The sequence below is a fragment of the Pseudopodoces humilis genome, chromosome 24, assembly GCF_049639895.1.
Source record: "Pseudopodoces humilis isolate 2021_Gansu_Grassland_sample_001 chromosome 24, ASM4963989v1, whole genome shotgun sequence".
Classification (NCBI taxonomy): domain Eukaryota; kingdom Metazoa; phylum Chordata; class Aves; order Passeriformes; family Paridae; genus Pseudopodoces; species Pseudopodoces humilis.
In genome coordinates, this window is record NC_142223.1 from 1,879,043 (window position 1) to 1,901,153 (window position 22,111).

The 22,111-nt window shown below is 51.8% G+C and overlaps 1 protein-coding gene across 1 annotated transcript in view; it reads right to left on the minus strand.

The window, feature by feature from the left end:
* The window catches only part of EPHA8 (EPH receptor A8), a 52,380-nt gene that overhangs the window by 27,847 nt on the left and 2,422 nt on the right, over positions 1-22,111 (minus strand). Inside the window, exons 2-3 of the mRNA XM_014257221.2 lie at positions 11,443-11,507; positions 2,975-3,638 (exon numbers count right to left, since the gene is read on the minus strand). Coding sequence (XP_014112696.2) covers positions 2,975-3,638; positions 11,443-11,507 — 729 coding nt within the window. The remainder of the gene's footprint in view (positions 1-2,974; positions 3,639-11,442; positions 11,508-22,111) is intronic.

Below are 22,111 nucleotides of genomic sequence, written 5' to 3' on the forward strand. Positions count from 1 at the left end.
GCTGTGGAACAAGATGCTGTGGGACTAAATGCTGGGAATGTTAGGAGCTGGCAGACTCCATCAACAGAGGTAGGAATTCCAGCTCAAATCCCTTTTCCTCCCAGAAAGGTACTGTAGCACATGAGCCCAGTCCCAGCTGGAGAAGTGAGCTCTCTGGAGAGGAACCTGGCAGAAGCATTGGGCACAGATATGGGGACAAATGTCTGGTGTGGAGGGCTGGGACACACTGGATGCCAGACCAGCAATGGTCCTAATCCCAGAGCCCCTGGGCTGAGATCTGACCCCCTCAATCCCATGGAAACTGCCCCTCACATCTTTATGGCAAACAAAGGACATCAAAGCAAGGTGAAATGTGTGGATCTTCCTGTCAGAGACCCCAGCCACCACCCCCTGCCCCAAAAGAGGATCCAACAGGATGGGTGACAGCAGAGCCCCATCTCTGCAAGTCTCCAAGGCCAGGTTGGACGGGGCTTGGAGCAACCTGGTCAAGTGGAAGCTGTCCCTGCCCATGGCAGAGGGTGGAATAGGATAAGCTTTTACATCCCTTTCAACCCAAACCAGTTTGGGATTCTACAGTTCTGTAATGGGGATGAGAGGCAAAGAAGTTCCTGGTGTTCCTACACATCCTCCACCATGTCCAACCTCACCCCTTCCTTCCCAGGTCTGTGGTACTGCCTTACTTCTCCTCTGAAGGGCTGGGAACAGCTCTGGCCATGGTCTGGTTTCCTGAGCTGTCTTCCATCACTCTGGCAGGCCCTTAGAAAAATGAATGTTAAAGAGGAGGGCGAGAAACCTCCACTGTTCAAATATCTTTAGCTTTGACAAATAAGGCGTCCGGCTGTGAAAGGCAGAAGGAAATTAATTTGGAATCATATTTTAAACACTGCCATAGAGGCAAAGTATCTTCTCTAATTTCTCCCCCTGCACACCTCCTCTCCCCAAGCAAAAAAATGAATTTCCCTGATATTTATAGAAAGATTATTAGGGCCACAAGGAGTGATTTATATCATCTCATCCCTGTGACCAAGAATGAAAAATTGCTGGGGTGACAGCCACTGGAATCCCGCTTTTGTCCACCTGACAATTAAAACGGCTAATTTCCAACTCCAGCAGATCCTCTGGGCTTATAAATCATCCCCAAAAGGCGCTTTTGAGCCTGAAAAATGAACTCTGCCCCAATCAGGCACAAGATCAGAGATTTGCATCTGTTTGCCTTCATGTGTAAATAAATGTCCTGCTGCCCCACCAAAGGAGATGCAGGAGAGGAGGTGCTGCCCCTGTTCACTCCATGTCGGGTCATCAAGCTGGGCTGGAGCCAGAAAAGTGGAGCAGGGAAGGCAGGAGAGTGAGACAACACTCAGGTCAGAGGAATTCCAGTGACATTTCTGTCCTGCTTCTGATGCCACAGGGCTTGGAGATGCCAGAGTGTTGCTGGGTCTGAGTCCATCTGCAGGACCTCCTGGGGACACATGCAGGACCACGCTTCGTCCTGCCTGTGGTAGGAGCAATTCCACCAGAAATGGGCAGGAGGGCAGAAAAGGGGCTCTGCCACGGCTTCAGTGCCAGGAGAGAGCAAACCCATCCAAGGAATCCCATGAAAATGAGGCAGGCAGAGCCCAGCACCAGGAGAGAACAAACCCATACAAGTAATCACATGAAAATGAGGCAGGCAGAGCCCAGCACCAGGAGAGAACAAACCCATACAAGTAATCACATGAAAATGAGGCAGGCAGAGCCCAGCACCAGCACCACAGCCTTGCTCAGCCTCCTGCCTTTGGGGTGGGGATGTCTTGGGGCAGAGTGTGCAGTACAGGGCTGCTGGAGGGGAGCACAAGGAAGGGCTGTTTGGTCTGTCTGAGCCAACTTGCAGCGGTGGGGCTGGCACAGCCAGCCAGGAGGCCCATGCCAGTGCCCCCTCCTCCAGTATGTGGCCCCACATACACCTTGCATCCACTCTTTGACATGATGGAAGACATTTTCTGAGTCATTAGGGCTATCCCAGGACAACTTTCAAATTGACTGTCACAGACAGGTGGAGTTTCACATAAAAGCATTTATTCTGCCCATCCTTCCCACTCTGTAGCTGGAGACCTGCAGGAGCCAGCGTGGGTCCCAGCAGCCCCTGGATCCACCCCAGTCTGGTGTCGGACATCCTAACCTTGAGTCGAGTCTCCCTAAGACAAATTCTCCGCTTGACGTTGCCACGAAACTCAAACAAAGGCCCCGCACTCGTATTTGTGCTGCTCCCCCTCAACACGTCCCAGGAAGAAACAGAGAGCAAACAAATCTGTGTGGAGGGCTCTCCTGGGGAGCCTGTGCTCTGTATACACACATCCCTGTGCCTGCTGCTGGTCACCCCATTTCCTTATCTCAGTTTGTTCAGTCGGCAGCTCCAAGCTGCCCAGTGGCACTGAGGGCCCCTGGGAAGGCTCCCCATATCCCCGGATGAGGGGCTCTGCAGCAGCCCTGGGAGGTGAGGGATGGCCACAACGACCTTGTTCTGTGAAAGCTCAGTGGTTTTGGTTTTGCTTTCCTCCCTTTTAAACCCCTTCCAGCGGCGGGTGTTTTGGAGAGGCCAGGGAGCGCCTTGCTGGAGCACATCAGAGATCTCAGCACCAGTCAGAGCTGCTGGGGGCACTGAGCTGGGGTCTCTGGGCCAGTGATCCACGGCACAGAAAGATGGAGCCAGAGCAGCCCCTGTCCTGATGCCAGCCTGTCCCCATCCCAAAGCCATGCCCTGTGCCCCTGTCAGAGCCACAGGAACTCCCAGGGAGTTTGTCAGTGGTACCAGCCACACATTTTGGAAGCATGAAGCCAGCCAGCAAAGGCATGGACAGCCCTGGACCTCCACAGAGACTGCCTGTCCCAGTTTCTGTGAGCAGGCTGCTGTCTTCAGCCCTTCCCCAAAGAGACAAGAGCCCCTTGCAGCCACCCCTCCCCTTGCAGGCACTGCAGGCAAGAAGTAGGGACTCACCCATGCAGGAATCGCGCTGCTCTTCGTAGCCAGCACTGCACACACACTTCCCAATGGGCACCAGCCACTCTCCCTCGGCACTGCAGTACATTTTGGGGGTGTCCCTCTCCTCCGAATGGCCCACGCACTCTCCCCGCACTTCCACCAAGGAGGACGAGTCCGCCCCGGTCACCGCCTCGGAGAAGGATGCCAGGTTCCTCACCGTAGCCGGGCACTTCTTGTAGTACACCCGCACCGAGACGATGGCAATGCAGGCCCCGATGTCCTGGAAGGCCAGGTAGAATCCCCTCTTGCTCAGCGGCCCCACACCCCGCACCTCCGTGTTCAGCTTCAGGCGCCGCACGCCCAGGTCCACGTTGGTGAAGCTCTCATCTGCTGCGATGGTGTCGATCTTCAGGAACTGGCTCTCCCGGGTGCTGGTGCCCAGATCCCGGTCAGACTCCATGTAGTAGAGGTTGAAGGTCTCCTTGCAGGTGCCCAGCACACCTGGCATGCTGTTACAGTCCCTCAACGTGAATTTGATCTCCGCGTAGACGCGCCGCGCCCCGTCCCGCTGGACCCAGTTGGTGCGGAGCCAGTTGTTCTGGTTGGGGGTCATGACGTTACACACCTGGTAGGTGTGGATGGGGCTGAAAAACTCATCCATTTCATTGATGGAATCCCACTGCGGGACAGAGAAAAGGGGTCACTCCAGATGTTCCCAACACCTGGGGGAGCAGGGAGCGTGCAGGAGCTGTCTCCCACCCCTCTGCTCCTGTGTCTGCATGGGCAAGGGGAAACGCTGCCACAGGGCAAAGGGAAACGAGGAGCCCTCGTTAGCTGCGCTGATTTGGGTGGTGACAACCGGCTGCAGCACTGTGGGAGGTGCAGCCCTGCTTGCAGACAGGAACACCTGCTGAGGTCCTGGCAGATGTGTGTTTGGGAGGGCTCCCAACCCTCCAGGTCACTGCGAGTCCCTTTTCTTGGTGCTCAGCCTGTCATTTCCAGCAGCAGCAGCAGGAAGCACCTGTGTTGTGCTCACCTGGATCTCGCTGGCTCGTGCCCTGTCTGTGCACAAACTAAACTGGGCGCTTTCCATCTGGAGAAGGAGTTTCAGGGTGGAGAGAAGAGGGTGAAGGGGAAGCACGTACTGAGCACAGGACTGTCAGCGAGAAATGTGGAGCCATGGGGGCTCAGAGGTCCCTCCCTCCCTGCAAGGTGATGCCAGAGTGGCTCCTCAGTGCCCAACCCAGCTGAGACACTGGATCAGGGCTGGCTCTGGGAACTGGGACCATCATGGCTTGAAAAAGGGGTGAAAATGCCATGTACCTGTGGCTGCAGTGTGAACCTGGGGAGGAGATCCTGAGCAGGATTGCAATGGAGGGTGGTCTGGGTGAGTTTAGAGGGACAGGGACATGGGTGTCACACAAGGGAAGGATGCTAAGTGGATTTAAGTGATAAGAAGTGAGAAGAAGTAGGGATATTTTGGGTGTGAGTTCCATAGGTGAGGGACAAGTAGAACTCAGCTGTTGGGGGCTACGTGACACTTCTGGGGGCTCAGCCTTGCCTCACATCTCCCTCTCCACTCTCACCAAGTGCCTCACCAGGCTTTCGCTGCTCTCAGGACTTCCCACTGCCTCTTCAGCTCACATTTCTGCTCAAACCAGGTTCTCCAATGACACCCCCATGGACGGGTCTGGGACCCCTGAATACACAGGAGAGAAGGGGAGGAGGAAGAGGAGCAGAGGAGAACTTCAAACCACCTGGCTTTTCCCCAGACTTAGAAACAGGCTTTGAAGTCCCACGCCATGCCCAAGTCCAGCTGTGAGGTGCAGCCTCAGATGCAGTGCTGCAGAAACTGGGGAAGCCACTGGCACTCCTGCTCCTCCGCCTTCCAAATCATCACCACCTTCCTCAGCCTCAGCATCCCTGTCCTGCACCTTCCTAGGGTCCTGGCTCTGCCTGGAAGCTGGCAGGGAGCAGCCCCCCACCTCGGCACCTGTGTGTACCCGGCTGTCTGTGGGGCTTGGGGAAGCCAAGTAAATCCCCAGCCGTGCTGCACAGAGCAGGAAAACAAGTATTTCAGGCAGCATTATAAGTACATTAAAATAAACCTCTAGACTTGCTCTGACAGGGCGAAAATGGTGTTTTCTTGTGTTCCATTAGACACAAAACCAACAGCAGGCCCATGAGAAGGATGCTCAGGTCAAAGGAGGAGAGCCTGCAGCCTTCACCCCAGAGATGTGGGAGCTGACAAGGATCCCTGGGACACAGCCTCGCTGTGTGACTGCCAGCTGTGCAGGGACAGGGCACAGCTAGGAGAGGGCAGCACACCTCCAGAGCATGAGACAGGAAAGAGGTATGAGTGATACCTGTAAGACAGCCCACTCCCTTCTCCCCTCTCAGATGGGAATGCCCTTCCTCATCTGACCTCCCTGACCTGCTGCGCCTGGGGAGGTGTTGTGCTGCCTTCTGCTCGTCTGAGGGTGATCAGAGCAGTCCCTGCAGTCATGAACATCTTCAGCTTTCTCCAGCATCTCCAGTTTTCTCCTGCATTTAGGAGGAAACTCTGCTTCTCTGTAAAGAGCTTAAAGCAACCCAGAAAAGGCAGCAGCTCCAGGTGCAAACTACAATGGAAGTTCATTTTAAGGGGAATATGCTGGCAAAGGGGGTCGAAGTCAAACCATTCCCAGGGAAGAAAAATGTTTTGTGATGCATCTTAAAAAGTTGCCCTCTGAATTCCAGAAATGCCCAGGTTTGTCCTGGGATCATTGGGAACATGCCCTGCACGCCGGTGGACAACATGGAAGTGGGGCCAGGCCCTGGGTGTGCTTGGCTGGAGGGATGAGGGCAGAGCCCCTCAGCTTCCCAAGCCCAGGGAACAGCCTGCCGAGGCTGCTGGGCCACCCAGGACACTGTCCTGCTGCTTGGGGTGCTGGAATTGTGTGCAGCACCTGGAACAACCCAGCCCTGGCCCCACACCCACTTGTGCTCCGGCTGCTGCTGCGGCGGCGCTTCCCGGGGGCTGGGAGCCGCTGTCGAAATTAATCGAGCACAAATTAACACAACATCTGTTTCCTGTCGTTCCCCTGCTGAGTTTCCCGGGGGAAGAGGAGCCGAGCTGTGCACGGGAGGAGACACACGGGGCGAGCAGGGTTTGTGCCCAGGATGTGCCCAGGGTGCGCAGCCAGCTCCCCTCGGCCTTGCCCGTGGCCTCAGCGCTCTCCACGAGGGTCTGGCAAGGGAAAGATGAGGTTTTTGTGTGCATCAAATTGCTTTGGCTCCAGCTCATCTGGCTGGTTTCGGTCTCCAGGCATTCAATCCTCTCCCAGATCTGGCGGGGGAGATGGAGCTCACTGCTGCCATGTCCCGCAGGCCGCGGCAGTGCCAGGGCTGGCAGCAGGCTCCCTGATGGCAGAGCAGGAGATAAAAATGCCCACCTCCGAGCACCAGCCAGCAGCAGCCACACCTCCACCCCCGGGGGTGAATTTGGAGAGTTTTACATTTGGGAAAGTTCTGTCAGTTCTGCCCCAGGTGCCTCAGCCCAAAACACCACGCTCGGCCTGCAGGGAAGGTGCTCTAAGGACGGGGCAAGGCTACCTGAGCTCCTGGCTCAGATGCCACAGATTCACGGGGCAACCAAGGCCCCGTGGTCCCTGCCACGTCCCAGGAGTTGCAGGGCATTTGGGATCACAGAATCCAAGAATGGTTTGGGTTGGCAGTGACCATCTTGTTCCAACCCCCTGCCATGGGCAGGGACACCTTTCACTATCCCAGGCTGCTCCAAGCCCCATCCAACCTGGCCTTGGTCACTGCCAGGGATCATGGGGCAGCCACAGCTGCTCTGGGCAGGGGCCTCCCCACCCTCACAGGGAAGAATTTTTTCCCAATATCCAACCCAAATATACCCTCCTTCAGCTTAAAGCTTATTCTATCACTGCCTAACCTTGCAAAAAGTCCCTCTCCAACCTTCTTCTAGGCCCTTTTAGGTACCAGAAGGGAGAAGGAAGGATCTGCATCAGGAATCCCCATGACTGGAGGGGTTTTTCTGCTTCACCTCGGTCCCAGGCAGGGCAGGAGGGGATGTCTGTGACAGGGGCACCACTGGTTCAGGAGCACGGGCACCGTGCACACCCCAGGCACTGCTGGCTCTCAGTTCAGGGGGTTGCAGCAGTTTTATGAACCAAAGCTCAGCTCAGCCCCACCAGTGTGATAAGATCCCCCAGCGAGATGGAAATGAGGACATCATAATTAACGTGGTGAGCGCACGCACTGGGGGAGGATGTGATTGCATCTGCATTCAGGAGTTTGCCTAATAGTTTAAATTAAAGTCAACACCAGTTATAAAAAAATTGCCAGATTATGAAAGGCAGGAGATGCAAACACCAGATATCTGAGTAAGGTCTTATAAGTCTGCCAGGGCCTGTGTGGCACAGCAGAGGAGGAGGAGGAGGAGCAGAGGACAGATTGTGTCCCCCTGGGGCAGCAGCTCTGCTTCCCACCATCCTTAAAGTGCAAAGGAACGAGTGTCCCCAGCCCTGGGACAGCTTCCAGGAGGGATGCCAGGTCTGTCTGGCATAGCAAAGCTTTTGTGGCCACTGAGACATCCAGCACTTTCCTTCCCAGCTTGCCATGGCACCTCCTCGCACCATTGTCACTGGGAGAGGGAAAAAAGGAGAAGGCTGTTATTGCAGCTATAAATCATTAGATGGGAGGCTTTAATGGAGATAATCCCCATGAAATCAGTCACTGCTGTGGCTAAGGAGGGATTTGTCAGGCAGTTAACTACCCTGAGCTTCACTGCAGGTGATTAACTCCTGGTAGTGACCAGCATCTGGGGAATTAGCAATAACCCAGCATTTACTGAACAAGCACTGGGAGATGAGCTTTTATCTCAATTACCAGTCTAAATCTTTATTTTCCAATGTTCTGTTCCTACACTTCTTTTTCTTTTTTTCCCAAAGAAAATTAATTTCACCACTGCTTGAGCTGTAACTTGCTGGTATTCCTGGATCCAGGTAGAGGCTCCAGCTTGGAAGAGAAACCCAAGAAAAACAGCAAGAACATCAAAGTGAGGGAAAGAAGAGACATGGCCTAGGCACATGAGAGAGCCCCCAATATCTCTCGATGCTCTGGGAAGAAGGGATGAACCTGAAGGGGGTTGGAATAGCAAGGACACAGCACAGCTCAGCTGGGGATGGGGTTTTACAGAGTGGGCTTGGGGCAAAGGGAGACCCTGATCCCTGACAGCTCATCCCAGCCATGAACTGGTTGCTGGCTGCAGGACCAGACCCAGGCAAAAAAAGTCCCCTACAAATAGCTCAGTCCCAGGGCTGAAATCCCCATTCCTGGTGCACAAATCCTGCTGGCAGACCATGCTGTGGCCGTGGCTGTGCTTTCAGCTGGGGGTTCTGACAGATCTGGCGCCTCTGACGGTGCTCTCTCTGGGCATTGCAGGATGAAGGAGGAGCACACTCAGCTAATTGTGCCCAGGGGCCTCAGGATGTCCCTTTCTGAGGAGCAATGGGCAGGGATGAGGAGCTCCAAACCCCTCTGAAGGTCTTTCCTGGTTGCCACCCACAAAGCCAACGTGGAGCGTGCCAGGTGGGATTGCTGGGGGTTGTACAGGGCCAGCAGTTGGACTCGATGACCCTTGTGGGTCCTTCCAGCTCAGGACATCCCGTGACTCTGTGACAGATGCTGGGGCAGCTGCCTGGGTGGCAAAGCCCAGCAGCTCTCTGGGCTGGCCCCAGCCCCTGCAGCAAGGGGGAAACTGTTGGACCACCACAGAAAGTGCTGGTGGGGGTGGATGGGGAGGTCATGGGCAGCATGGGGGGCATTCCTCCAGCACTCAAGGTGCTCCCATTCTAATTAGCTTTTTCAAGGCATCATTCAAGCTCCTTAGATACCCTGTGTCTGAACAAAATCATTTCCTGTTTGACTTTGTAAATCAAAGTAGACGATACAATAATTATTAATAATATGTTGACTTATCTCATCAGTGTTTTAATTAGTGAGTAGAAAGGCAATTTGCAAGGGGGCTGATCAGGCTCCCTCTGATCCAGCAGGTCACGTGCTGAGCAAGGAGAAGGGAGAGAAGGGCACTGGGGCACTGGGCTGTTCTGCTGGGGAGAACTGGGATATGGGAGGCATGGCAAGGGAAAGGGTTGACCGCACTGATAAGAGTTTAATTTTCAATGCAAAGGGAATTGTTCTGGGAAAGGAAAAAAAAAGCAAAGCTCCTGGGAGCCCTTTGAAGTTATAATTGAGAGGAACCGCAGCCTGCGGGACAGGGGTGCTCCCGGTGACCCTTCCGCTTCCTGCACGTGTCTCTGGGGTGGAGGTGAGGGGGGCGATGCAATTAAACCCCTGAGCAGCAATTACAGCCAATTACCCCTCAGTTAATTGTCTGGCAAGAGAAAATGTCAAAACAGGCCAGGCATGGCTCCCTGATGGCCTGACACTCCCCGGGGCCCACGGCACTGCTGACCCTCTCTGTGCCCACTGCCCCCTGCTCCTGCTCCTCTGCTCCTGCTGGCCAGGACAAGCCCAGAGAGGGAAGAACCTTCCAGAGAGACCAGCTCACCTTGCCCACAGGGGTGATGAAAACATCACTTTGCAAGTGGTACCCGTCCAGCTTTGCCCTGGCTATGCAGACAGCTCGGGGCTCTGGATTCATCCCTGAATTTGTGAATGTCCAGCACAGGATGCTGCACCTCAGCTGGCCAGGGTAGTCCCTGGTGTGGTGGGATGAGGCTCCTGTAGGCTCCTCAAGCTTTTTGTCTGCTTTGGGAGTGCAAGGCCCTGCCCAGCACAGCCGGCTCAGGTGGGTCCATCCTCACCCAAGTGACCTCAGTGGTGCAGTGGATCCCACCTGCATTCCTGACAGGGAGCATGGGGGTCATCCAGGAGAGTCCTGGGCAGTCTGTGAGCAATGGAACAACAGCCCTGACTCCCAGAAAATCCCAGAAACATTCTCCCTTGCAGGGAAGCAGAGGAACCCCTGGCCCCTGATTCCATGAATGTGTGTCAGGCTCCTGCAGGATGCCACGATTTGGCAGCAGGGCTGGGATGAGATGACAGCTGATTAGTGACAGGACAGCAGTGACAGCCAAGGGCAGCCACGAGGAGGACAGCATCTGCCTCATCCAGGCAGAGGCAGAAGAAGGTCCCGTGGCTGGAGACCAGAGCCAGGCAAACCCCCACAGAAATCAGTTTTTAACAGGGGCCCGTTAACAGCATCGCCACAGGACCTGGAGGATTTACCAGCACCAGCAATTTTGCAGCCAAGGATGTTTTTTCCTCAAAGCTGGGCTGCTCTGAGAGCTGAATGAATTGACAGGTCTGAAGGCCCGTATTTATGCAGGAGATCACATCACATTAGTTCCGCGGTCCCCTCTGACCTTGTACCTCTCAATCTCTTACATTCCCAGGATACTCATCATTGCAACAACTAACTGCTAAAATTAGAGCCGCGTTAACGATTTAATGTATTTACATATATGATAAAGTCCGATAGAAATCTGATCGTTGGTTTTATTATGAATTCAGTGTTCTGATCACTCCTGCTCAAGCAGTGCTGGGACTGAAAGTCTCAAGCAACAGATCAATGAAAATTATCAGAGGCCTGGGAAGATTTCTGTGGGAGGTGGAATTGAAAAGATTAGGACCATTTAGTTCAGAGAGAGGATGAAAAAGAATGGACATGAAAAATCAACACAGCAGCAACAGCCAGGTAGGCACCCCAATTTTGCCCGTTTTGTGCCTGCAGAAAGCCCCACTGTGCCTCGCAGTTGGTCCTGTGGGTATTTATGGGATTGTTTCTGTTCACTAAATGAATGAGCAAAATCCTCCCAGCCAGGTCACCCTGACATCTGAAACTCACTATTTCCAGAAAGCTGAAAAACCTGGGCAAACCTGGGTATGGAAATGGAAGTGAAGGGAGCGTGGGGAAAGGATGCAGGCAGTGGGGATGGAAGGAGGCAGGAGCATGTGGGGGTCACCACCCCACCATCCCTCCTGGACATGTAGGGCTGTGAGTTTGCATCCCCATTCCTGTAAGATGTGATCCCCAGGGGAGGCTTCCCTGCCCCCCTTGCCCAGTTCCCACAGAAATTCCTTGGATTGCAGGGAGTTGAGAGCTTCCTGGTCATTTGGGGCTGTTTCCCCTGGTGCTCACCCAGTGCACTGAGGAATGAGATGTTTCTTAGTGTGTCTCACTCTTGAATCCCTTCACAGTTCGGGGCCTGGTGACAGCTTGCTCCCTACCAGGGGACATGGAGGGTTAAATGGCACTTCCAGAAGAGCTGTATCCCTCTGCCAGTCTGTCAGGCTGTCATTTTCCCAACAGAAGTGATCTGTTTGCCTCATCAGCACTGCCTTGGGGCTGAGGTGTCCATTCCCTATCCATCCCCTGACCCCTGCCACAGCGACCCGTGCTGACCCATCCCACTGGGGTCCCCCGTGCCAAAAAGTCACTTCATACTTACCCCATGCGAGGGATAAGTCATCCAGCCCCAGTCTCCCAGGATTGTTGACGTGTCTAGCAAGTTCACTGGAAAACACAGGACCAAAAGCTGAGTTAGAAAGCTTTGTCCCCATCCCCAAGGAGGGAGGAACAGAGCCACCATGAAGAAGCCCTCTCCACGTGCCACTTCCTTGAAAATGCCCTTCACACATCAAACTTTCACCAGGGACTGCCTGGCTGGATATGGATATGGATATGGATATGGATATGGATATGGATATGGATATGGATATGGATATGGAGTTTGGGGATGGCAACAAGCGATGCTCCCCAGAGCTGGTGGTTCAGGATAGAGTTGGGTCCTGGCCCCAGCACTGAGAGCAGTGACCTTTTGGAGGAGAGGAGACTGCAGACAGCAGGTTGGAGGCAATGCAAAGCAAAGAATGGTTGTGGAAACAAACTCCCAGCATCAGGTTTTCCACCAGTCCCACCGTGGGCCAAGACTGATGCAACTGGAGCACCATTCCCTGGCTTGGACACTTCTCCTCTGGAAGCCCTTTGGGCTCAGCTGCCTCCCAGCATCACTGGTTTGAAGTCTGCACTCCAGCAGCTGCTGTAATTGCACACTGCAGTGCCCAGCTCCAGCACAAAGAGACTCCCCATGGTCCTGGCTGACACCCCACTGGAGAAGCCCATCAAAGCCAAGTCCTCCAAATCCCTGCCACCACCAGGAGCCCGGCTTAAAGAGGAGACAGAGGCAAACTGCAGGAAGAGGGGAGCAGATTGCGTGGGGGGAGAGGCGAGGATGCCTTCCAATGTGCTCAGAAGCTTCCTGTGGAAACCTGTGGAGGAAAGCAGGATGTGGTGGCACTGCTGCCTCTGAGCCATCTGAGCCCCACACCCAGATCCCACAGCATCAGGCAGAGGAGAGCCTTGCCTTGCCTGATAACCCCCAGCTGCTCAGCACCTGGGGAAGGAGCCCAAGCCCCAGCTCCATGGTGCAGATCCAGAGGGATGGAGGCTTGGGGAGGCTGCCAGGAATGAGCGCAGCAGGCACCAGGACCCTGATGCCTCAACACCCCCCAAGAGCACCAGGCTCCCACAAGGACCCCCAGTGCCTCCAGCTTTCCCCATTCCCTTTATCCTGAAGCCACCCAGTGAGGTTTCATCCTTGCTGGCTGCCTTTTCCTCACCCTTGAGGAGCAGCAAAGTGGACCTGGAGACACCTTGTCACAGCATCCCTCTGCAGCAGCAGGGCTGGGCTGGTCCCTGGCCTCAGGAGGCACGGTGGCCTCATTGCCAGGACCAGCTTGTCACAGCAGGGACAGGGCATATCAGGACAGCAGCTCCAGTCCTGGCAGAGCCTGGGCTCAGCGTGAGACTGGTCCCTGCAGCCCGAGGAACGGGTGCCACTTTCATTTACTATTACCAGGCAGGGAAGGAGAGGGGGGAGAGAGGAGCAGGGACGTGAGCTGGCTGTGAAACACCCGGACGTTATGCTCCTGACAGAGCAGATTAGGAGCTTTTGAGGCATTTATTAATGTTAGCAGAACAATTTGAAAGAATTTCCAGGGTTTCTTCTGTGGTTCCATTGGCCCAACAGCAGGCCAAGCCCCTCCACTCCCTGCGCGGCGCTGCTCCCACTGCTGAAGAGGCCCCTTGCCCTCAGCACGTAGTAATTACCTCGGAGATCTCAAATCCATTTTTATTTGTTATTGTTAATCTGAAGATTTTCTGCCTATTTTCCCTGGGTAATTCACCCAGCAGGAGCCCAGGCTTGGGAGTTTCCCTATTCACAGTGCAGGAGCACAGTCCCGGTGACCCTCAGCAGGCAGGTTGCAGGGAGGGGACAGCTTTTGCAGACCCTCTCTCCCCCCCTCCGTGGTCTCTGCACCCTCTTTCCCACGCTGGGATGCTCAGCGATGGATGTGGCTGCTTCCCACTGCTCTGCAGGCAGCAGGAGGAGCCTGCCTGGACTGGGGTCCATCATCAGGAATGACGCTGAGAGCACACAGTGGGGTGTAGCCCAGACTTGTCTGCCAACCCTGTGTGGGACCTGGAGCCAGCTTGCTACACCCCATCCCACCACCCTGACCGTGTGGTCATCACCCAGTCTCACAGAGATGTCCCCAACACCTGAAGGAGTCTTCTCCTTTCAGTTGCTTTGGTTCCCAGACAACCTACACCCGTTTGCATCCCCTCCATGGCCAGATCACTCTTTGCAGGAAGAGGATAAATTCCTTTTACCCCCTCACTTCAGCCCAGTGCACAGATCCTGGTGTTTTAAGCCCTCACAGCTGGCACTGCACAACACAAAGGCACCGTGTGTCCGAGAGCTCCTGTAACTCATGGCAGAGCACTGGATCCCGGACACGCTCTGCTACAGGGACACCAACGCTCCCCCAAAACCCAGCTGGTTACAGCCCAGCTCCAAAGGGAACCTGCCACACCTTGTGTGACAAGGGCTCAGTGCAGGCGAGCTCCCGGCTGCGCTGCTGCTCTGGGCGTGATGCTCAGAGCCCGCCTTCGATGCTGCACTGTGAGTGAGACCACCACGAAGAAGGACCCCTTTCAGCAGAAAGATGTTTTTGGAAAATGTTTGGGAGACCTCTCTCCTACAGCTGGGCAATTCTCTTTGATGCTATGGACTGTCTGCACGTATCAGTCTCAAACCCTGAGCTCCATTTTGTTTCCCTTAGCACCATTTTGTCATTTCCCTATTCTGCGCCTTGGCCTTGCCTCGGCGTATTGAGCCAAAACACCAGGAGGTGTCAGGGGAAATTCTCACCCTGCTGGAAGAGCTGTCAAGCCTGATTGCCTGTTCAAATGGAAGCACCTAGGAGCGAGCAGGTCGCTGCCCAGCACAACTGGGGCCTCACGTAAGGCAGACCCTCTTGCTGAGTAAAGTTGCATCGTGCAGTGGTGCATGAGTACCATTGCAGCCTCACAGACACAGACTGAGCAGGAGGGTGTGGATCAGTATATCATCTATGTGCATATTGGATTTACACCTGTACCTCTGCTTTTGGATCTATTTCTGCATCCATTTCCATACCCACATCTACCAAATTCTAAACTCTGCTTGGGATGAGGGAGGGAGCGGAGACTGGGACTAGCATCCAGAGGATGTGCATTTTTCTTGGGACCATAGATCTCTTGTCATACAGCTATATCTGTATCGGTGTATCTCTAGCTTATATTTATATTGATATCTGGGTCATCTATATCTATATATCTATATCTATATCTATATCTAATCTACATCTATATCTATGTTGATCTATATATTTATTGATACATATATATATTTTTAATATTTATATTTATATTTATATTTATATTTATATTTATATTTATATTTGTATTTATATTTATATTTATATTTATATTTATATTTATATTTGTATTTGTATTTATATTTATATTTATATTTATATTTATATTTATAACTATATATATTTATATCTATATATCTATATCTATATCTATATATCTATATCTATACATCTATATCTATACATCTATATATCTATATATATCTATGTATATCTATATATCTATACCTATATCTATACATCTATATATCTATATCTATATATACTTATCCCTATATATCTATATCTATCTATACTTATATCTATCTATATCTATCTATCTATATATCTATCTATATCTATCTATCTATCTATCTATCTATCTATATCTATATTTATCTATATCTATATTTATCTATATCTATATTTATCTATATCTATATTTATCTGTATCATCTCTGAAGACTGAGTGCTGATTTACCCTTCCCAACCCTTGTGCTGGTGCCCAGAGCTCCTGCAGGGATGGATTGCATCCCTACAAACAGCAGTGGGAGCACCTTGGGGGTCTCACATCCAGTGGGCTCACGCTATCTGGGGGAGCCTGTGCATCCTCAGCCCACTCCAGGTTCGTGGGGAGGTGGGGAGGTGGAACAAGCCTGGGGGTGACAGTGGGGGACCAAAGAGGGCTCTGAGCATCCTCACTAATTGTTAACCCACTGGTTACTCCCTCTAATTACTCCACCATCTCCGTTAGGCAGGGGCTTTGTAGCGCAGGCGTGGGGAGGAAGGGTCAGTGGGAGCAGCCCTGTTCCCTTGGGCTTCAGTTCCTCTCCATCACAACTTCAAAGGCCTCCCAAGATTCACAGCAAGGCTCGCCCCCATGCAACAACGCCTTTTGCATCGATAATTAAACTCTTTCCAGTGCAGGTTGGCTGCTCCCCGCTACCCAAAGACCAGCAGGCTCAGCTCCACAGCTCCAGGCAGGGCTGCACACCCCACAGCAGCCCCACAGCCCCTCTCCATGGGGCAGTGACACAGGGAGGGATGTCCACAGTGAAAAGAGTCTGGGAAAGGGGCAGCGAGAGGAGGGGAACAAGCATCCATTTCCCGTAATCTGAGGCAGAACTTGGGAGGGGAAGGTGGGGCCAGGGTGGGTGAGCTATTTGTGTCCCACAGTTTAATCCAAGGGCCATGAATAGCCAGCCGTGACCTTTCCAGCTCGGGAGGCAAAGCTGAGACACAAAGTCGTGTCTTCCTGCCCTTGCAACATGGCAAGGGGACAGGATGGGAACTTCACTTTCAGCCTCCTGATCCCTGGGACAGTATTTATCTTTAAGGAATGAAAAATAGCCATTTATTCCCCAACACAGCAGGGCTGGGAGGGAGGAGCAGCGTTCCTGGAGGGCAGCTCAGCTCTCCCCTTTCGGGAGCTGAGTGCAGGGATGCTCCCCACGGATCCAGGTCGGCAGTGGGTGGATGCTGTGCCAGACCAGGCAGGATTTATCCAGCAGCTGCTCATCCACAAAGCTGCACATACTCAGGACACAGCGGGGATGGGGCTGCCCTCGGCACCCACCGGCCTCAGCTGCCCAGAGAAGGAGTTTAGGAAAGCACCGTGGGTAGATGCAGGAAATCTCATCGAATCTGGCAGGAATTTTGGATTTCCACACATCTGGAAATGCCAGAATCAAGCTGGAAAACAAAAGAAAACAAAACAAAACCAAGGAAAAAAAAAAAAAAAGAGAAGAAAAATACCAACCAACCGAAGGGAAAAAAAACCCCACAAAAAACCCACAAAAAACAAAACAAAACAAAACAAGTTAAAAAGAAACATTTTCAAACGAAAGCAGTGCTGCTTTTTGGCTGTGCCCTAATTCCCATTTCAGGATTTCTTCTCAGACCTCCAGATTGCTGCTGTGAACTTTCTGTATTTAATTTTATATCATTTTGTAATGCATCAGGAGAGGCAATGCCCATAAGGACTGCCCAGAGGGTCACCCCTTTTCACTATACCCAGAGCAGGAGATACTTTGATGTAGGAAGAAAGCTTGTTTGTTCAATCAGTGCTAACAAAAAGCCTCAGTTCAGGTTTTAAAAATAAAATTATCAACCTGATCCTTCCAGCCCCTGCATGATATCATGTAAGATAATGTGCAGCACAAGAGCATAACCCGTGGTAGGACTGAAGTGTTGTGAAATAATGCAAAAAAATGAAACAAAACAAAACATCCTGAATAAAGTATTTCTAAGGCTAAAAACCTTGAAATTATAGGGCAGGATTTTTTTTCTTCCCAGAAAAAAAAAAAAAAATAAAAAGCACATCAAAAGCCAAACAACAAAAAGATGTTCCCTCTCGAAACTACAGGTGAGAAAATAGAGATGTAAAATGCTCATGTCTCCTGCTCGCTTTGAGACTCCCAGAGCTTGTGTGCAGTGGGACAGACAGGGAGAGCTGGGCATGCAGGTGTAGGAGACCCAGATTAAACACAGTCCCCACCACAGGCAGGGTGTTACAGTACTGGTGTGTGTCCCAGTCCAGGTGTGTGTCCCAGTCCAGGTGTGTGTCCCAGTCCAGGTGTGCATCCCCGGTCCAGGTGTGCATCCCCAGTTCTGGTGTGTGTCCCCAGTTCTGATGTGTGTCCCAGTCCAGGTGTGTGTCCCAGTCCAGGTGTGCATCCCCGGTCCAGGTGTGCATCCCCGGTCCAGGTGTGCATCCCCAGTTCTGGTGTGTATCCCCAGTCCAGGTGTACATCCCCAGTCCAGATGTGCATTCCCAGTACAGGTGTGTGTACCAATACAGGTGTGCATCCCCAGTACAGGTGTACATTCCCAGTCCAGCTGTGCATCCCCAGTCCAGATGTGCATCCCCAGTCCAGGTGTACATCCCCAGTCCAGGTGTACATCCCCAGTCCAGCTGTGCATCCCCAGTCCAGGTGTACATCCCCAGTCCAGCTGTGCATCCCCAGTCCAGATGTACATTCCCAGTCCAGGTGTACATCCCCAGTCCAGCTGTGCATCCCCAGTCCAGGTGTACATCCCCAGTCCAGCTGTGCATCCCCAGTCCAGGTGTACATCCCCAGTCCAGCTGTGCATCCCCAGTCCAGCTGTGCATCCCCAGTCCAGGTGTACATCCCCAGTCCAGCTGTGCATCCCCAGTACTGGCTGCAGCCCGGCACTGCGGCACTCAGCGGCTCCAGTGGAAGCTGAAACTGGAGAAGTCGGAAGCCCCTGGGCTGTGCCGGGGCTCGAGGATGAGTGTGCAGGGCTGGACAGGGCTCAGAGTGAGCCCACACTTCCATGCCCCTGCTCCTGGACCCAGAAATGAACTGTTTCGGGCTCTAGGGGTGTCTGGGCTCGTTGTAATTCAGGACAGAAGCAGAGGAGGAGGTGGGAAGGCCCTGGGGATGGAGGGTGGGAAGGGTCAGGGATTCAGAAATTCCATGGAAACATCCAATGTTTCCATGCACAGCATGGAGCAGGGGGAGAAGCAAGACAGCAGTGAGGCTGGGAAAGGTGCACTGGGGTCCCTGTGGCCCTGCAGGAGGCACAACTGGTGCTCCCAGGTCTGGGTTTGGCCATCTGGGAGTCACACAAGTCTTGTCTACCACAACACAGCCCTGTCCATCAGCAGAGCCCTTGCCTGGAACAGCCACCCTTTGATACCTCATCTGGCTAAAGCCCTATGAGAACAGAGCCATTCAACGCCCACAGCACCAAAGGGTGGCTCCCACAGCACGAAAAGGTGGCTCCTGGCACCCCTGACCACTGTCCCCAAAAGCAGAAGCTTGAGGAACAGGTAATGGACCTGCACCCAAACGGGCACTTCCCACTGAGCTGCAGTCCAGGTACAAGGACAGCCTCCAGAGCTCGTGGTACCACTAATGCAATATTGTGACAGCCTTTAAAAATGACACAGGAGTTTTCTAACACAAAATAAATGTGTTCTGCTTGCAGTCAGCAGCACCTCTGTGGTACAGACTCCAAGAAATGGGAGCTGTGTCCAGAGGGGTTTGTCCCAGTGTCCTCACACTAGTCCTGACTCCCTTTTCTCCCATCTGTTTGGTATAATAAAGTAGACACAAAAGCGTTTTCAGCTTTACTCACCAAGTTTTCCAACCCCTGCTGCATTTTTTGGACACTGAAGCTCGTGCCAGGACTGCTAACACTGTCCCAAGTCCTTTTCCCAGAGAATTTCACTCCCCACACGTAAGCTCACTCCGTTACCTCCTGCCTGTTTGGGATTTCGATTGGATTACCCCACACTGCCCATTCCCCCCGTGACTCAGGCTGACCTGGCACTGGAGATCTGTGCCTGAATCAAACCTTGCAGCACCCTGCAGTGCCACTCTGCCCTTCCCACCCATCCCTGCATCCCAGCAGTCCTGGCAAAGATTTGAGTGTTATCCTCTCTGGAATCCTCACTAGGGAAATGTGGGTTGTGCTGGTTTATCTGGATTATCTGGAGGGGCTTTGCATGGCAGTTTTTCAGGCTGTCATATGCTTTTTCCTTAATTTCTCTGAGGACATCTTTGCTCTCACACCAGTTGGCCACCCTAAACTGTGCTGAGCTGTTTGTACCCCCGGTGACGTTTTTAAAGCAAGATAATTTCTTTTAAAGGCTTTTTGCCTTTGCTTTCTTAAAAATAGCTTTCTAAAACGGAACGTTTTCACAGACAAAAATACCAATACTAACCGTGTTTGAGGGGACAGGCTGAATATCTCATACCACTGGTAATTAAATATCACTGAAGTCCTTAATAATTGCAGGGAAGGTGCATAACACAGAAGGTATTTCACCCAAGGAAAGACCTTGTGGCATCGTTGATGCTGGGATGGAGCTGGGATGGAACTCATCAGCTGCAGCCAGCACTCTTGCCACTCAGTAACATGGTTAAATAAGCATTTTAAATATGAGAAACTGGGCACAGAGCAGGAGATGCCACAGGCACACGATAACCAGGGCTGGAGGTAAAGAAAAATCACAAAAGGGAACCTCCAGAGCCCAATCTGCTCGTGCCCACAAGGGCTGCGAGGTGCACGGGTTGAGTTCACCACTTTCACAGCCGAAAAATACGGGCTCTTTAATCCTGCAGGAAAAGCCTAACAAGAACAAATGGCTGGGAGGTGAAGCCAGGGAAATTTGTACTAGGGAAAGAGGGGCCCGATTTTCAAAGGCTGGGGCTGAAGAGCCCTTGGAACGAATTATTAAAAGCAGCGGTGCCTTTGCTGATGCCTTCAGATAAATGGAAAATACTTTTCTGGACGTTATCCCTGGACCAAACACACCTCACTAGACTTTACTGGGGTGCCTGGATCTGATCCATTAAGGAGTTACATCCTTTGCACAGCTGTTTAAGACGCCGAGTACCGCGCATCGACGCGGGCAGGACGCGGGGTTTGGTCCATCTTGAAGGAGATTTTCATTTTCCAACCACTCCCTTTGGGTGAGGCTGAAGGGGTTAAAGCCTCTGTGACAGGGGAATCATTTTGAGTGTTGGCCAGGCAAACAGGCTGGGTTAGAAGAATGAACTATCAAAAACTGTCAGGGCATGAATAGAGTTATCATATGAATGGATGTGCCTCTGGAGATAAAGGCAGCACCGAAAACTGCCAGTGAGGCCGGCAGGGACAGGCAAAACACAGGACCTGAGCAGAACAAAGAGCAGAGGTGTCGGGATATCTCCACAAAACCGGTGCTCCCCCAAATCCCGCCGCCACCGGGACGCGCGGGATGAGCTTCCACCCTTCCTGAGCGTCTTTGGGGGTTCACTGGTTTGGTGGGGTGATTTGTCTTCCAGCAATCGAAAAAAAAAATAATAAAAAATAAGGAATTCTTTCCTCCCCAAAGCAATCTGTCGGGTTTTTGGTTGTGCTTAAATTTGGCTTCCTCGGATCCATTCCCACCATCGCCAAAATGGGCGCTCGTTTGTTGTCACTGGAAGCAACCCCTTGCAATTTCAGGAAATGGGAATTCAAAGAGAATGAAAGAACCTGCTAAAGTAGGTTTTTTGTGGTTTTTTTGTGCAGGTGCGTTATTTTTCTGCAAATTTTGGAGGCTGATTTTTCCGGGAAGTTTTATAAGGTATTAATACAAGAGGGATGGAAATTAAGATGGCACCAGAAACATATCCCCCGTAAGCCTACCTCAAATTATGCAAATATTTGCTTTATATATCAGCATTTTGGGAGCAATCAAAAAATTAAACACCCCCAAATTTTATTTATTTTTTTTTTCACTAAGCCTAAATCAGCTCCCTGTTTCAAACCAATGCTTCTCCATCCCCTATCACCAAAAGTCCATAAGCTTAAACGCTCTTGTTCCCTACCCTTACAGAGGAACACACACCCCCACAGCCTTTTTAAAACGGAAAAGGAGATTTCCTCTCCCTTTCTGTGCCTTGCCTTTCCCGCAGCCCCGACTTTGGCACTGCTGCAGAGGAGTAGGAAAGAAAGCATTGAATAAACATGCAGATTAGTTTTTTTACCTGTTTTTTCTTTTTCTGTTTGAGCAGAGGGGCAATTAATGAGATTACAATGAGAGATTAGCGGGGGAGACCCCCATGAACCCTTCCCCATTCCAGCAGCAAGCAGCTGGATTTTCCCAAGGTTTTCCAAGGTTTTTCCCGCACCCCATCCCTGTTGAGTGCAGGAACAAAACCCCATCACCGCGTCACGAGGAAAAGATGAGCATCCCCTCGTCATCCTCCCCTGTCCATCACCCCATCCCCATCAGCTGCTGCTTGCCTCAGCCTGCCTGATGTGCCCCAAAATGCTGCGGGAAATGTCCCCAAATCCTCCTTCCCTGCTTCTCCAGGTCCCCACACGGACCCCTCCAAGCTCAGGCGCAGGCCATGGGGTGTGTGAGAAGGTCATGGAGGGCAGAGCTGAGCTGGGGGCATCACCTGGGAGGGAGCAGACCCCCACCAGCAGCATTTGAAGTGCCATTTTTCGACAGAAAATACAATTTCGTTACCCCCCACCCGAGCCCCAAATGTGATAATTCTGCTTGCCCGATTTTCTTTCTATTTAACAAATACATTTAATATTTTATTGTTTAACTTCAATTTGTGCTATAATATAAAATACTCTATTTAATATTTTAAATATTATTTAAAATATATCTAATAAAATATATTTATATTAAAATATATTTAATATTTTAACTTTTTAATATTTTAAATATTAAATAATATTTTATCGCACCTATGCAACTCAGTGTGCAATAGCTTAAATATTTTTAGTCTCTCATACTTCTTATTATTGAAAATAACTTTTCTACCTCCCTGCTCTAAAGCAGTTCAATAATTTCAGACAATTCCTTTTTTCGGTGCTCCAAATAAAAATCTTTCACATCCTGCAAATTTTTGCCCCTCTTTA